This window comes from Microchirus variegatus (genome assembly GCF_963457635.1).
Source record: "Microchirus variegatus genome assembly, chromosome: 5".
NCBI lineage: Eukaryota > Metazoa > Chordata > Actinopteri > Pleuronectiformes > Soleidae > Microchirus > Microchirus variegatus.
In genome coordinates, this window is record NC_139806.1 from 13,045,585 (window position 1) to 13,063,800 (window position 18,216).

Genomic DNA, 18,216 nt, shown 5'->3' on the forward strand with positions numbered 1-18,216 from the left:
TTTCAGACGCACATGCAGACGGTGCATGTGATTTGCTTTTGTTGTTGTTGTTTTTATAAAGTTTAACCGCTGTGTCTCTTTTACGTTTTCAGACTATTTGCTCTGCTCTTAGAATCTGTTTAAGGATGCACAGTATCCGACTAATGTGAGCCAAATGAAGGATGTATTTTCATGTAGCAAGAAGGAGAAAAAGAGACAGAAACCGTCTTTTAGCCATCCTGCATGGCTTCTGTGGTCTGAGAGATTATCAAGTACGATGTGCATGGAGTAGTCCTTCGTTTGGATAGTGTTCTTTTTTTGTTTGTTTTATTAGGTGGTTGATACTTAATGCTTTTTGTCGAGAATATATCCAGAATGATGCGTGGTGATTGCAGTAGTACTATGATACTGTGCGCACCATCGTCATATGTGGGGGATAGTAAGTTTTAAAAGATGTACAGTGCTTAGAGGATTTCCTCTTGTTTGTTTGGCTCAGCTTCTGCTCAGAATACAGCTAATGTGTGTCAAAAGCAGGATTAAGCAGCTGTTCACGTTTGGTTGACTGAGTTTCTGGGGCGTCACACGGCGTCGCCTTTTTTTTAAAAACAGATTTATGACATTTAGAAGAACATTCTCACAGTTAATAGACATAATAGGCTCACTTTTGCTATAAAGAAAAAGTATTTTTGGAGAAAGTTAACGAAGAGTCGTACGTCATTGGCCGTAAAAAAAAAAAGAGAGTTTTAGACAAAACGAGAAATGCACTGCTTTTTAACACATTATAGAGTTACATGGGTTTATTTTTCTGGTGAGAAGTTGATCCTAAAAACTGATTTCATAATACTCCTACGTATTGTGAGAAGTAAGCCATTGGTTCATATTAAGCCCACGTTTAAACTTGAGTCACGGAGTTCAGGTAGCAGCATTTTCCACTCGACACGCCAGTGTGATATCAAAAAAGCATATATATGTAACTCAGCCTGAAAAGTTAAAAATGGTTTTATTTTCAGTCAGGAAGAATCAGTTGTACTGTACTTTGCACAAATAGAAAATCCCTAGAATTTGATTCTGATGCTTCTAGATAGAGGGCTATTTTAAAAGAAAGAAAAAAGAGAGGGAGAGAACGATTAGACGACAATTAGAAGTGCCTTTTTAGTCATGGTGATGAGCTTGTTCTCCCTCGTTATCATCACTGGAGCTTTTGCTCCACAAGATGGTGCCGTCTCCACACATGCTGCGCATCACCGTGTCTGTCCGTCTGTCAGAGCTCAGCTGTGTGTGTGTGTGTGTGTGTGTGTGTGTGTGTGTGATATAGACAGAGTGACAGATTGTAGTTGTGCCTATTTGTTGTTACATCTATATAATTGTTACATATTCCTTCTTTATATTTTGGGGGCTATACAACAGCAGGGTGCTCTCTCTCTCTCTCGCCCTCCCTCCCTCCATCTGTCTCTCTTCTTCCTTTTATTGTTTTTGTCTCTTGATAAAACTCAGTTAAGATAGAAATGTGAACTGTACATATTATCCACCACCCAGCTCATGTTGATAAGCTCTCACGTCGACGCACGTCACATCTCTCAGTGTTTTCTTTTTTTGTATTAAGAGTCTGTTCCTTCACGAACACTCGCCGCCCGCCACTGCTCACACATCCATTAATCCAGTTTGTTGGACCAACACTTTTTTTTGCGACTGCACTTTTATTCTCTCTCTTCCACACGTCACTCAAGACACCAACCGTACACTGACCGCTCAGTGTTTTTTAGGTCTTTCCCTGCAGTTTATCCTTTTTGTTTCACAGTCAAACAGCCGTCGTGTCGTTTTTTCGATGTTTTTTGTAGAAAAACTCTTATGCAATTGTATGTCCGTTTTAGCAAATCTGTTCAATTTAACAAAGACAAATCAACGCCAATTTTTCTAAATGGTCACGTCATCCAAATGACTAGTCTTTCAGCAGCATATAAACATGTTTTCTTTTTTTAACTTTGAGACTGAAGATAATCCCAATACACTTGTTTTTTGGGGGAGATTATCTTCATGGTTCCCCCAAAAAAAGATTTGCAGTTGACTGTTTAAAAAGTAACTTTAAAATATTTGTTTTACGTCAAAGTTAAATATGTAAAAAAAAAATTTAATCTCACTGTATGACCGTGGAACCAGGTGTGTGGATACATACCACTAGGGAAAAAAAGGTGTAAATGATGGGATGTTTTTGGGCCGATGTTGTTTTAAATCAGTGGTTATTGGTCGTATGGTTCCGTTTATTTCACGAAAGGTCAACTTGTTTCAGAGAGTGACATGATCCGTGCTTTAATTTAACTTAATTTAATATGAGAATAGAAAAGTGGGGCTGAGTCATTTAATACAGCAGTTGTTGTTGTTGTTGTTGTTTTCTTTGCAGTGTACTTATACACGACGATCTGCCATATATATGCCATGTATACATCAGGTTTAATAGCTAGAAGTAATGTAAACATGAGTAGCAACGGAGAGCCTGTTCACGCTGTGTACGGACGTGTTTGTGTGTGTGTGTGTGTGTGTGTGTGGACAGTGAGAAGATGAAGACTTTATTGTGCTTTGACGTATAGAGGTGACTTTTATTAGACGCGTCCCTGAAAACTCAAAGCTTTCATCTGGCGAAATTCTTAAATATGCATTATTTGTGTCAGAGCTTCTAAAATAAAAATAATAATAATAATAATAATAACACAAAAAAACATTTTTCTACATAACACATGATGATGCAAGAAATAAAAATATTTTTTCATCAGCTTTGGTACACTGTAAATGATATATATATATATATATATCTTGAAATGGCCTCATACACAAAGCACATGGTTCACTGACGACAAGATCACATTATATTAGGTGTCTGTTGAGGTTTGAAGAATGCGATACATAATAGAGAATAAATATTTTGAAATATATTCTTAGATATCTATATTTTTGGATGATGTAATAATTCCGGTTTGGGTCGCGCTCGAAACAAATCGGCGAGAGGTTTTTTGATGTGAACTCGGATCTTTAGACTTGCTCCACACGGGTGCTTTGTATTCGAGCAGTTATCGAAGCGCAAAAAGCGTCGCAGTGAGCGACGGAAACGCTTTGTGGTCAACGGTCGATCCACGGTCGTACGTTACACATAATCGTATCTCGCATGAATATCAGGTGCATTCAGAAGATGAAGCAAGCTCATGTATGTGTTGATATTTACAGAGCTGTACGTTTAAATGCAGTCATGGCTGTTTTGCATTTATTGAATATTAGAAGAGTTGTTTTTTTTGTTTCTCCTTGAACATATTTTTGTCGTATGGAAGTTTCTGGCTTTTGTGAGTGGAGGCAGTGTTAATAATAGTAATAATTCAAAAAATGAATAAATTAATGCACCACAAGAGACGTACATGGAGCGACGTCACACAGATCCACCACAGATTGTACACCAATGCTGTAAAAGTGAACTGTAGAAGTTACCACTCTATCTTCTTGGTGGAGCGCTGTGTTTTTGGCTTAAAAAACAACCATAAAAGTCAAATCTGGCAGAAATGGTACCTGATTCAACGGTTCATGATCGATTCAACGGTTCATGATCACTCCTACGTGCAGATTTGTTGTACATGGAACAATGATGGCATTAGAAAGTGTTCTTTTTACGGTGCCTGAGTATAAATCATTTTTATTTTTGGCTTTTTAAAAAAAAGCTCATAGAGTTGTCTGTCCACGTGTGTTGGTTATTGCTTTGTTTGTTTGTTTATATCTGTTAATGATAACCTTACAGAGCCTATAAAAGAAAAAATAAGCTAGCTTGAATATTTTTCCTCCATGCAGAAAAAAACAAAAACAAATGTTTACAGTATGTAATTAACCAAATGGTAAAATATGCGTTTGAGAATCGATCGGTCCGACCCTCAAAGTGGTCGCGGCAGATTGATTTATATTTCTCTATTTCCTCTGTCATTTTAAACTTGAAAACGTTATGAATGCTTTTGTTTTGTTTTTTTGTTTCATTCTGTTTTTCCTTGCTCTTAATTTGTACTTGTGACATCAGTGCTCCCTCAGTGTCAAAGTAATAACTCTTAAGAAAGTCGTTCAACAAGATTAATTTGTCCATAATACGTATATATTTATCGCTCTTGTTCACTTTCTGCCTGCTGACTACTCCACCTCTCAATGAGCCTTGGTTTCATCTTTTGCTGTTTTATATTAAATCATTAAATCCGTTCAATTCAAAGAAAATTTTAAGGGTTACTTCCAAACTAAAACAGTGTGTATACAAACATGCTTTTGTGCAAATACAGTACTTAAACGTCTTTTTTTTCCTTGATTTTTGCACTACACATCAAATAATTCTCAAATGCAATGATTTGTTAGACCAAAACGCATCCAATAATATTCTCTCCACTTGTTTTTTGAGTTCCTGCCTGATGTGATGCAGTGTGTTTCACTGGTGAACAGTAGTTCATCGTTAGGATCCATCTCTGAATGTTAGAAGAATTGAGTTAGTGATGCCTCAGCAGCAGCAGCAGAAACACCAGATGATTTTTCTCAGTTTATAACGTGGTCTTTTTCCCTCTTATCAAACACGTCGAAATGGAAAACGGACGGCGCTGATAAAAGCTACTCTACACCAAAGTGCAATTGAACGTTGAGGGAGCACTGTCGTGTCACACAGTAGAGAGGCCTGTTAGTTGTTGTTGTTGTTGTTGTTGTTGTTGTTGTGGTTGTGCCCACTCCCTATGCATGGAAACATGGTTATTCTTCTCTTCTCTCGTGATATCCTTCCTCCGTTGGTCTGTCATAATTCAGACATTTCTTTCCCCCGTGTACAGCTTGCTTCAGAGATGTTTGTCCTCGGAAAAGGTACTCTTTCATGTGTACGGTTCTTTCTTTATGCTGATGCAATGATTTTAAAAGACAATAAAAGACTTAAAATGGAGCGTGCTCTCATGACCCCACTTTTTCTTGTTCTGCTTCATCATCATGAATGTTGAGTTAATCATCACAGTGTCACACTTCATGTCCTCGTTGTTCCCTGGCTGATGTAAACACAACTGAATTAGAGCGATATACATTCACTGGTCACTTTCAGTAGATGAGCAGTTACTCTGGCATCATCAACCATGTCATATTTAATGTCACTTAAATTATATATATACATATATATATATATGTACTGTATATATACACACACACAGATATGTATGTATGTATGTATATATATATATAATATAATATAAATACACACATATATATAATATATATATATATATATGTATTGTGTGTGTATGTATGTATATATATATGTGTATATATACGTATATGTATGTATATATACATATATGTATGTATATGTATGTATATGTGTGTGTATATATGTATGTATATATACGTATGTGTGTATATATATTTATGTATATATATGATATCATCATATATATGTATCTATCTATTATATATATAGTTCTCTTTGATTGACTCCATGTTTGCCTCTAGTTATGTTTCTATTATACAAAACAAAAACACATATATTTATATATACACACACATACTGATAATGCATAATGCCACCATGTAAACGATGCATAACAAGAAATATTTTTTATTATGCTGAACATTAACATGTAATCGCATTTCCGTGTGTCTTTGCAAATGCCTTGTTAATGTGTTTAGTTATATTGTCTTGTTTGTTTCCAATCTGATTTTGTTTTCTTTACCAGGCGCTTTTACCCTCTCCCTGACAAAGCCCTGACTTTTGCCAGACCATAGTTGTAAATTAAGCATATTAAATAAAGGGTAAATACAATTTTACATTTAAAAGTAAAATGTTATATGTAATAAAACAAAAATAACACAAGTACATACAAATAAAAATAAAGACAGACAGAACAAACAACAGATTAGGCTGGTGTTCCACATTACTATGACAGGAGCAGGAAGCAGAGTGAATCATACACTTGTGTTTATTTCAGAGGAAAGCTGCTGCATCATCATCATCATGTGAGAGTCACCAGGTGAAATATTTCACAATGTTTGTGACGGGTGTGTGCGCTGTTGAGCTGAACAGTGTGTGAGACATGGCAAAACTGTAATGTGAAGCAGCTTTGAGCGGTCGTCAAGACTAGAGTAGCGATATGTACAGTAAATACCTTTTAACATCAATGCCATGAAGTTTATTCCACAAAAAAAAACTAATCAAGAGACTTCAGTGGACGTCCAAATGCATCAAATACTCATTTGTGTTGTCTGTATTATCTTTTTTTTCTTCCCCACATGGCAACGTCACCGTAGGAGAAGCACAGGTGTAAATAATTCAGATGAATGATGGCTGAGTTCCATTTAGCTTCTTCACTTTCAGGGTGCATGTTGACACTCAGGGTCATTGTCAAAGCGTCAAGAGTCCTTCCTGAGCAGAGACGAGGACAGACTCTCTCCTAACATCCTGGACATGTATATGAATGGAACAGTCAGAACAGAGCAGAGCAGACGTGCGTCACTGCATCACTGACTGATGGACGACTCTGGAAACTCCGTCAGCTCCATAGAAAAGTTAAGAGCACCTGATGTTTACCTTATTCTTGCACCTTATTCAGCAGTTGTTTATGAGGACGAGGGACGTCAGCTGTCCAGTGTGTAACGTTTAGGAGAACTGACTGAGAGAAATGGAATAAACTCCCCATCAGTATGTTTATGTGAGTGTATCATCACTGAATTAGAGCTGTTTTACTATTAATACCATTTATCTGTTCACTTTAGTCAATGTAGTGGAGTAAAAGTACACAGTGTAGTTGAGTAAAATTAGACAATTTAGTTGAGTAAAAGTACACAGTGTAGTTGAGTAAAATTAGACAATTTAGTTGAGTAAAAGTACAGAATGTAGTGGAGTAAAAGTACACAATGTAGTGGAGTAAAAATACACAATGTAGTGGAGTAAACATACACAATGTAGTGGAGTAAAAGTGCACAATGTAGTGGACACAATTTATTTAGTAAAGGTAGTGTACTTTTTAGTGGAGTTAAAATACACAATGTAGTGGAGTAAAAGTACACAATGTAGTGAACACAATTTATTTAGTAAATGTAGTGGAGTAAAAGTACACAATTTATTTAAGAATTCAAGTAAAAGTTGCTCGAAATATAAATCACAACACTTTTACAACACTGGTTAAGACTGAGTTGCAGATATTTAGCAGAGACTCAGCAGCAGCAGCAGCTTGGAGGTGAAACTCTGCTGGTAACAAGTGACGCGCCTTGGTCACATGACCAGGGAACCAATCATAACTCAGAAGCTCCTCCACGAGGAAGCGGTGGAGCTGTATTTGAAGCAGCAGCAGTGTAGTGAAGTACAGTCGAGTGTTAAAGTGTCAGTGTTTGTGTTTCAGCTGCAGATAAAGATAAAGATGAGTTCTCCTGTGCTGCTGCTGCTGTTGTTCGTGAGCGTGTGTCTGAAGAGTCACTGCTGCGCTCTGTCTGCGCCTCCGTCTTCCTGCTCCCTCCCTCCATCACAGTGGTGCTCCTCTGTGGACTCTGCCTCTCGCTGCGGGGTAAGTTCACTTCAAACAACTCTCCCTAGACTTTCTCGCGTCCATTTAATGAACAGAAAACAAGGTCACAAAGCGTTATGTTCTATTGCTCAATGTTTTAACGTCCGCTTGAGTGTCGTTACAAGCGGTTAAACCGCCTGGAAACAACCGGGACAGTGCAGAAATGTGTGCGCATAGTGATACTCGTGATGACGGTGTTTTTTTTTCTTTTCAGCTACTTAAATGTGAATATTTGTCTGGTTTCTTTGCGCCATAAAACACACAAATCATTAAAAGTGTATAAAGTTGGTTTGTGGACGAAACAAGCCATAAAACATCAACAACGTATTTTCCAAGTGAACAGTCACTCTCCTGTATAGTTCATGTGGACTGCAGTACCCATTTAAACCTCTAGGTGCTAGTGTTATATAGTGTGTTATAGTGTCATAAATTGTAGGCCTAATTCATTTAAATCCAATTAATACATGAGGCAAATTCACACCGTTTATCCTGGTTTGTGCCCGCCTTCACTATCAGACTATACTTCTGCACACATAAGTTAGTAACTAAGTGGGTAAAGGGTTATCTGAATTTTTAAACAAGTGCAGTGAACCTGTTTGGTTAAAGTGTTGCTGTTATTGTACAGTGTGATGACTTGTTGGAAGAAAGATTTCTTGTCATCACACTTCCTCATCGTCATCTGTAACAGTCAGAGTTGGCAGATGAGACTTGTGACTCCAGTTCTCCAGTCATTTATCATTCGTTTTGGTGACAGATCGCTGACAAGTGTAAACCATGTGGAATAATGAGGAAGTGTGAAATCCATGAGAAACATGACCCTGAGTCTTTGGCATTTTAATACAACATGTAACCTGAGTCCATCCTTCAGTTTCTGTCCATGTATTTAAAGACGTCTAGACAACATATCTGGTTCAACAGCTGATTTTAATAAGGCATCAAGCTAAATTGATATTATTTATAACATTAACACCACTGACTTTGAGCTTGGAATAGTCTGGACCCAAATCACCTGACAGTGACCTCACTAACATGTCTGAACGGCTATAGAGATCAAACTCAAAGGTCCTCTCTTGCTCTCTTGTGCAGGTTCTGAAAGAGTGCCTTCAGTCCATCTTCTCCAGGTCCACTCACAAGGAGAACACAGTCGAGGTCGGCCTTTACTATGAGAGCCTGTGTCCCGGCTGCAGACTTTTCCTCTCCACCATGCTCTTCCCCACTTGGGTGTTGCTGGAGGAAATCATGACCGTAAATCTGGTGCCTTACGGAAATGCTGTGGTAAGTCGTGGGATTTAAGTTATTACTTTTATCACAAAAGAGAGGCAGACGGGAACATAAAATAGAATCATGCTAGAAACATGCTCACAATTTTTTAGATTTTTAATATATATATATACATGTATGTATGTGTGTGTATATATATATACGTGTGTGTGTATATATATATGTGTGTGTATATACATATATACATGTGTATATATATATATGTATGTGTGTATATATGTGTATACATATATATATATATATATATACACATATGTGTGTATATATATATTGTTATGGTCTGGCTCACAAGACCACAACAAAAACGACCAAGGGAGGACGGAGGAACGATAATTAAAGATATAATTTATTTACAACTAATAGAATGTGCAACATAACCATGACCAAACAGAAACCAAACGAAAAAAGGAAACGGTGGCTCGGACGGAGCTTCGCTGGCGGCAGGCAGAGAGAGACCGAGCAGACTGCAACCCTCTAATATAGACACAGGTCACAGGTGTTTCCCATCAGGGCCCCGCCCCGCCATCAGCCACTGCAGGGGGGGAAGGGAGAATACAGAAGGAGAACACCTAGACCGGCCTGGGCCGTCACACCCCCCCCCATCAAAACAGGGTCCCACCAGGAACCCTGTGGACCAACCAGCCACGACAATTACAACAATAATATAAAGTACATTACCCAATACCCAGTTTTCAACATCTGAGAAAAACACCATCTACTCCCAACATCACCTGCGTGACCCCCATCCCTCCCAGCAACTGGTACCTGGAAGCAATTTAAGAGAGAGAGAGAATACACAACAGAGAAGCAAAAAATCAAACAGGAGCACGAGACAAAGCGTCGGCCACCAAGTTGTCCTTCCCTTTAATATGCCTTATATCTAAAGTATAGGCCTGGAGAGACAACGACCAACGAATAAGCCTCTGATTTGCACACCGCAGTGAGTTCAAAAATGTGAGAGGGTTATGATCTGTGTAGATCACCACTGGACCTGAGCCCACATACACTTCAAACTGTTGTAAGGCCCATATGAGAGCCAGGGTCTCTTTCTCCACCACAGAGTAGTTCAGTTGATGTTTGTTGAACTTCCTGGAAAAAAAACACACAGGTTTGTCAACAGCAACATCATCTTCCTGTAAGAGTACTGCACCAGCACCGACAAAACTGGCATCAACCTCCAACTTAAACGGACTGTCCAACCGAGGTGCAGCCAAAACAGGAGAGTCGCACAAAATCGCCTTGACATTCTCGAACGCCTGTTGACACAAAGGAGACCAGGTAAACGTAACTTTTGCCTTCAACAGGTCAGTCAACGGCGCAACAACAGTAGAAAAATTGCGACAGAAACATCTGTAATAACCAACCAAACCCAAAAACCTCATCAACTCCTTTTTTGTCAGCGGTGGAGGATAACCAGCAACAGCCTGAACCTTCGCCAGCAGAGGGCGCACCTGGCCCTGCCCAACCTGTTTACCCAGGTAAGTCACTGTGGCCTGAGCAAATTCACACTTTGCCAAGTTCACAGTAAGCTGCGCCTCGGACAAACGGACAAACAACCTCTGGATACGGTCAATATGGACAGACCATGAATCAGAAAAAACAACAACATCATCCAGATACACTGCACACCCTTCCAGATCACCAACGACTTTATTCATCAAACGTTGGAAGGTGGCAGGCGCGTTTCTTAAACCAAATGGCATGACCTTGTAAGAATACAACCCAGCCGGAGTGACAAAAGCAGAGATCTCCCGCGCTCTCTGGGACAATGGGACCTGCCAGTACCCTTTTAAGAGATCGAATTTGCTGATAAACTTGGCAGAACCCACCTGATCTACACAATCGTCCATCCGAGGCAAAGGATAGGAGTCTGGTTTGGTTATACTGTTAACTTTCCTATAATCTGTGCAAAACCGCTGCGTATTATCCGGCTTTGGAACAAGTACGCACGGTGACGCCCAAGCGGAGGACGACGGTTCCGCAATGCCATTTGACAACATGTAAGCAATTTCTGCATCTATCAACACACGCTTCTCTGCACTTACCCGATAAAACCGTTGTTTTATCGGCTTGGCTTCACCGACCTCAACATCGTGCTCCAACACACTGGTGCAGGACGGAGTGTCCCCAAACAGACAAGGAAATTTTTGAATGAGGCCAACCAACTCTGTGCGCTGCGCCTCCGACAGATGCCCCACAACGAGATCCAAGTTTGCCAACATCTGGGAATTTTCCAACCGACCAGACATCACCGCAGAGTCAAGCTGAGGTAAACCATCCTCACAAAATCTGTCACCAGAAACATTCAGTGTGTTACCAACACAAACTGGATGTGCACCAACATCTGGCACAACATCAGCTGACTCACCCCGCGACGGACTCTCCCGAACATGGTACGGCTTCAACAAATTTACATGACAAAGTTGATTCTTTTTTCGACGATCAGGCGTGGAAATCAAGTAGTTCTGTTCCGACAGCTGCTTGACCACTGTATACGGACCCATAAACTTTGCTTGAAACGGTGACGTCACCAAAGGCAACAGCGCCACAACCTGGTCACCTTCAGAAAAATTGCGACACTCAGCTCGCCGGTCATAAATGCGCTTCATTTTCTTTTGGGCTGAGGCCAATTTTTCTTTTGCCAATTCAGTAGCGGCATAAAGACGATGTTTGAACCCATTCACATAATCAATGAGATTCTGCGGAGGTTCTGCCTCCTCCCAGCCACTCTTCAGCGCAGCCAGTGGACCTCTCACCGTGTGACCAAAAACCAACTCATTTGGACTGAACCCCGTATTCTCTTGTGTAACCTCCCTTGCTGTAAGCAACAACCACGGCAAACCTTCCTCCCAATCAGCATTCAACTGCACACAATAAGCCCGCAACAAAGATTTTAATGTTTGATGGAACCGCTCCAATGCTCCCTGGCTCTGTGCGTGATATGCTGAGGACTGGTTGTGCGTGACGTGTAGCTGTTTCAACACTTGAGCAAACAGGTGTGAGGAAAAGTTTGACCCCTGGTCACTTTGAATGATCCTTGGAATACCAAATATAGAGATGAACTGGCTGAGTGCACGCACCACCGCCTTGGCTGACAGCGTGCGCAACGGATACGCAGCAGGGTACCTGGTACTTTGGCACATCACCGTCAACAAATACACTGAACCAGACTTAGAAGGGGGAAGAGGACCAACACAATCAATTATCAGATGTTCAAAAGGTTCACATACTGCAGGAATGGGACACAACGGAGCCACTTTAATTACCTGGTTTGGTTTCCCTGTCATTTGACAGGTGTGACACGTTTTTATGTATGCTGAAACACTTTTCTTAACCCGTGGCCAGAAAAAATGACGCAAGATCCGGTCATAAGTTTTTGCTACGCCCATATGACCAGACTCATCATGCGCAACACTGAGAACCACATCACGGAATTTCGACGGTACCACAACCTGATACACTGGTTCCCCCATGAAACCCTCTCCGTGCGGCACCCACTTCCTCAGCAACACTCCTTTCTCCACAAAATAACCCTGTGCCAGGTCCTTTACCTCACCCACAGGACGCACAGACTCAAACAGCTCTGCCAATGTGGAGTCGGCCTTCTGTTCCTTCACCAATTCACTGCGAGATATAGAAAATGGAGAGTTAGACACACGTGACAACAATGATTCAGCAACAATGAGTTTTTGGTCAGCCTGATCCGCGCCACCGGCGTCCGGACAAGCTCTCATCATTGCGCGGGTCACAGCGCATGCCTTAAACACCTCCGGGAACCTCTTCTCGTTTTCATCTGGCCCCCGAGTACCAAGCGGTACCGGGACAACCAGCGGACGAGCCGGCTGATCCGGCCAGACACGGCCCCCTGCAACATCGTTCCCCAAAATGACATGGATCCCTTCTACAGGCAGAGCAGGACGCACACCCATGTTCACTACTCCACTGAACAGATCAGACTGTAGGACCAGTTTGTGTAATGGCACACGAAAAACTGACATCCCCATGCCTCTTATGGGAACAAAAGAACCCGTATCCGACTCCTCGGAAAACGGCAGAGCAGACCCCACAATGAACGAATCAAATGCCGCCGTATCCCGCAACATTATCACCGGGACTTTGTCCTGGCTGCCCACCAGAGACACGTAACCTTTTGAAACAAACGGCAAAAATGATTTCAAATCAGGATTCAACTGAATTGACGACGGAACATCTCCACACTGCCTCACAGCACCAGAAACGGGCGCAGCCATGGCAGCTGGCTTCACAAATCCGCCACCAAACTTAGTGCGCGTTTTACGCACAGGGCACTCATTTTTCCAGTGTCCTTTTTCGTGACAGAAATGACAAAAATCCTCATTCTCGCGGCCCCGACCTGGCAGCCAACTGTTATGACCCCGATCATTCCTCCTAGCCGGTGAAAACCCAGCTCGAGGCCTGTCCCAGGAGGACACCCCCCCCACTGGACCATCAGCACAGACAGGGAAATCTCCTCTGCCTCTCTTATGTGTCAACAAGTAATCATCAGCAAGCGCGGCCGCCTCCGTCGCCGTACTCACTTTCTTTTCACTGATGTATATTGCCAACCTCTCAGACACTGAGTTTTTAAACTGCTCAAGCACAATCAGGTCACCCAGCCCACCAAAATCTGTTACACCGGCAGCTGCACACCAGCGGTGAAAATGCGTTCCCAACACACGTGTGAACTCCAAATGAGACTTGTCCCCTTTTCTCCAGCTCCGAAACCGCTGTCTATACGCCTCCGGAACGAGCTCATAACTTTGCAAAACCGCAGCTTTAACCTTTGAGTAGTCACCGCTGTCAGACGCCGGCAGCGAGGAAAATGCTTCCTGTGCGCGCCCTGTCAACACACACTGTAACAACACGACCCTGTCCGCGTCGCTCCAAGCTCTCGTATTGGCTACACGCTCAAACAAGACAAAAAACGTGTCCACGTCTCTTTCATTAAACTTCGGGACTAACCTTAACCTACTCAAAATATCACCGGAGTCACCACTTCGACCCCCAACAAATTTACCGTCGCTCATGAGATTCATCCTCTGAGTTTCCAAGTCCAATTTAGTCAACTCAACCTGCTGCTTTACTTTTTCCAGGGTCACAGCCTTCTCCAAATCAGCCTTTTGCCTCAGCTGCTCCAATTCCAGTTCCTTCTCTGTCTCTAACCGGAACCTTAACGTAAGCAACTCCTTCTGCTGCTCAAACGTTAAATTTGAATCTGCAACCTGTGCACTGACTCTACCGGCAGCCTTTCCCTCCGCAGGTGGCCCCGACGCACACGCCAACACACCCTGATCATACAAATTCGCCAACACAATTGCCTTCACATTGTCTTTCAACCTTTTATCAGAGACATATATCTTATAAACCTCAGCGAGTTTCAGCAATTGCTCCTTTGTGCACTGCTCCACAAATTCCTCTGAAGGTGCCCTCACAAAATCCTCTACTCCTGCCATGATAACAGACGTGCAAAGACAAACTCACCAAGGAAACGAAAAAGAAGACACGATTATGGCCTCAATCCCAGCGGATGAACCCCCCCTAACTGCCTATCCATTTCTACCTAAACTCAACCCTAGTCTTCAGGGGATACTGATGGCGGGTACTTACGCACTCTCTACCACTAGTGTGACCAAGCGACCAGCAAGCTGGCAACCCGTCCGCACTATGGACGTGCTCCCGAGACAATCGCTCCAACCACTTTCACCCCACACTACAGTGGCACCACGAAACCCAAAGGGGAAACGCGCTTATCCTGCCGGGGAGACACCACACTGATTGCGAAAACCGAGGCCAACACGCAACTTCTCCCTGTATCCTCCTACACAAACACACTCACGTCTATCACAGCCACATACTTAGCCCAAAACAATTCCTCTCGTACAATCCTCACCTACGAGCGTTCCGACGGGGAATCCCTCACGGAACCCCCAGAATGACGTCACAGCAATCAACGCGCGAACATCAAACAAAGCGCTTCGCAAACATTAGTCATCAATCTCCGCAGAAGCAACATTACGCAACAACTTACACCAACCGGACGAGCCCCCATTTGTTATGGTCTGGCTCACAAGACCACAACAAAAACGACCAAGGGAGGACGGAGGAACGATAATTAAAGATATAATTTATTTACAACTAATAGAATGTGCAACATAACCATGACCAAACAGAAACCAAACGAAAAAAGGAAACGGTGGCTCGGACGGAGCTTCGCTGGCGGCAGGCAGAGAGAGACCGAGCAGACTGCAACCCTCTAATATAGACACAGGTCACAGGTGTTTCCCATCAGGGCCCCGCCCCGCCATCAGCCACTGCAGGGGGGGAAGGGAGAATACAGAAGGAGAACACCTAGACCGGCCTGGGCCGTCACAATATATATATATATATATACACGTGTGTGCATGTATATGTGGGTATATCTATATGTATATATGTTATGTATGTGTATATATGTTATGTATGTGTATATACATGTATGTGTATATACATGTATGTGTATATACACATGTATGTTATGTATGTGTATATACATGTATGTATGCATGTGTATATATACATATATATTTATATGTATGTATATATATATGTATATATATATATATAATTAAATATATATTATGGCTGTTAATCCGTTGCATTTACCTCACCCCAACTCCAGGAGAAACCTGATGGGCAGAAGTATATATATGAGTGTCAGCATGGAGAGCGGGAATGTGTGGGCAACCTGATTGAGGTAAAGTTAAAGTTACATCCCATAAATACGATGGAAAGCATTGAAGATGATGATGTTTTATGTGTATTTTCTGCCTTTTTAGACTTGTTTGATGAACATGACAAAAATGGCTTTCCCGATCATCTTCTGTATGGAATCCTCGGTTGATGTCATCGAGTCAGCCAAGCTTGTAAGGATACGTGTGCTTGTGTGTCGTCCGTTTTTTTCTACCTCCTTCTTCAAGACATCAGCATATTGATTTTTTGTTTTGTTTTTGTAGTGTTTGAAAATCTACGATCCAGAACTGTCCTGGGACAAAGTCGAGAGCTGCGTGAACGGGGATCAGGGAAACCAGCTGATGCATCTGAATGCCATGAAGACCAAAGCACTGAACCCACCGCACGATTATGTGCCCTGGGTGACCATTAATGGGGTAAGAGTCCAGAGAGTGTCTAAGACCAGGTCACTGGATGCATCTGTAATATTAAATAATCTTTCACTGCATTTGTCAGAGATGATGCAAACACAACAGTTTCTGTCCCTGTGTTACAATTTCCTGTTTTTATATGGTGGAATATGTGGCGCGCTGACGGATGCAGGGCTTTATACTGCACATTTAGTTGAGTACAGTGGAGTATACTTGGAGTTTTTGATACTATGTTTTATATTTTCAAAGGAAAATTATATAGCTGTGTCCTAATAGTCAAAGCTACATCCTCCAAGTGTGCAGCAGACGAGGCCACTGGAGACAGAAGTCTGTCCCCCTTCTTCTTCTTCTTCTAATAAATTCCAGCAGGCTGTTCACTGAGAGGGTAAAAGGTGCCCTCCACAGTTTAAAGTCATGAATTGCAGTTCTTTCTGCCACTTGAAGCCTGAATTAACCTCTAATGAGCCAAAACATCCTAAAAATAAAATAAAGATGAATGTATTACTGTATCAATGTAGTTGTTGTTGTTGTGTTGTCACTTTTAGTTTTTCATGAGTTTTATTAGTTTTGATGGAGATTATCTTGTGTAATGCTGGAGGAAATGCATACATATATATTACTAAAGTAGTAAATGTGGTGTATTGGGTGAAATAACATAACATTATAAGCCTTATTTCACTTTTTTCAACTGTAGAACAAATGGGAAGATATTACTGGTTTAAATGTTGTTTAACTTACTAAGACATTTATGAAACAAACTCATTGAAAAATCGAGAAAATAATGAGCAGATTGCAGAATGAATATAATGTTGCTGTCACCCAGTTTACCTAAAAGCTCTGTCTTAGTTTTCCAGTGACAATGTTTGTATTTTTCATTGGTAAACTGATTTTTCTTTTTTAATTTCCAGGAGCACACAGACGAACTTCAGGACCAAGCCATGGATTCTCTCTTCACTCTGGTCTGCAACATGTACAAGGTACAGTTATTGTTAATCCCATCTGGTCACACGCAGGCTGTGGTTCAGTGGTAGATTAGCTTATCTTTCAAGTGAGAGGTCGTGTGAGTTGACGTCTGTGCAGGCAGTTTGTTCATGGGCGTGACGCGCAGACATGTGACGGACGGTAAACACAACCACTTTAAATCTGCCATTTACAAGAGTTGTACTCGGTGTGTTAATGCAATTATGAATATCCATTATTTATTTGTGCTTGGACTTGAATTTTGATTTCTAACAATCTATTTGTGTTGTTTTTGCAGGGCCCTAAACCTGTGGCCTGTGGAGGAAAGCAGAAACTCTAAAAAAAAAAAAGAAAAAGCCTCCAGCCGTGATGAGTGAAGGAGCAGTGCAGCACTAGCTGTTACACCTGCTCTCTTCCAGGTGTGGCCTGGCCTATAATGGCCTATAATGAAAGATATGTTTTTTAATTTGTGATTTTACAATATTTTTTTTATAAAGGGAAGACTTGATGGTTGGTATACACTGAAACAATTAAAAAAAAAACCTGTGTCTCGTTCTGCCTGTGGGTTTGATAATGAAGGTTCATGGATGAATTCTCCACGTCCTCATGAAACTTTCATCCCTTATCTTTTTCATTGTTCAGTGTTAATGTGGGGACCCACTTCTTTATAGATGTTTCTTAAAATATAAAAGGCTTAAACATTTTTTATTGGGATTATTAGTTGGGATCCATCTGTAGCTCCTGACCCAGTCTCTGGGAATGTTCATGCTCTTCGTGTATACGTTTGCACTTTCATAGCCTGTTTTCTTACTGTTCTTTTACGATGGCTTCATATCTTATGATCTTCTTCTCAGTCCCGCTGCCACCCGAGTTTATAAAAGACACAAACGGCACCTTTACATGGAGACGGAGGACATAGAAAAACTACCATAATGACCTATATGATTTAATTTAGCAAACTAAAGGCAACGGAGTGATGAATGAGTTAAAAACCTGACTTTTGACAATGTTTTGAGTCAATAAAAGCTCACGTGTCGTGAACACGGGTCCTCTTAGAGAAAGTAAGTCATTGAAACTGATGTCTGTGGTTGTTAAGTAAAAGGTCAATGGAAAAGTTTTAGGCGGCAGAAGTCTTTGTTGTCCAACCACGTCTGGATGTTATGATGTTATGATAGACACACATGAATAATGAGCTGTCATGCAGGAAATCTCACCTCACTGCCTACAATCCACAGGCTCCATGCACTTTCTCACTAATACGTAATTTATGAAATAAAACATTCTGGTGAAGCTGGCTTTGG

General features: G+C 41.4%; 1 protein-coding gene across 1 annotated transcript; it reads left to right on the plus strand.

Moving 5' to 3' along the window:
- Positions 1-7,358: 7,358 nt before the first annotated feature.
- ifi30a (IFI30 lysosomal thiol reductase a) lies at positions 7,359-18,129 on the plus strand. Its single transcript, XM_083889098.1, has 7 exons — positions 7,359-7,517; positions 8,604-8,792; positions 15,475-15,549; positions 15,632-15,718; positions 15,809-15,961; positions 16,864-16,932; positions 17,214-18,129. The coding sequence occupies exons 1-7, from the start codon at positions 7,374-7,376 to the stop codon at positions 17,253-17,255; spliced, it is 759 nt and encodes a 252-aa protein (XP_083745224.1). The 5' UTR covers positions 7,359-7,373; the 3' UTR covers positions 17,256-18,129.
- Positions 18,130-18,216: the final 87 nt, after the last annotated feature.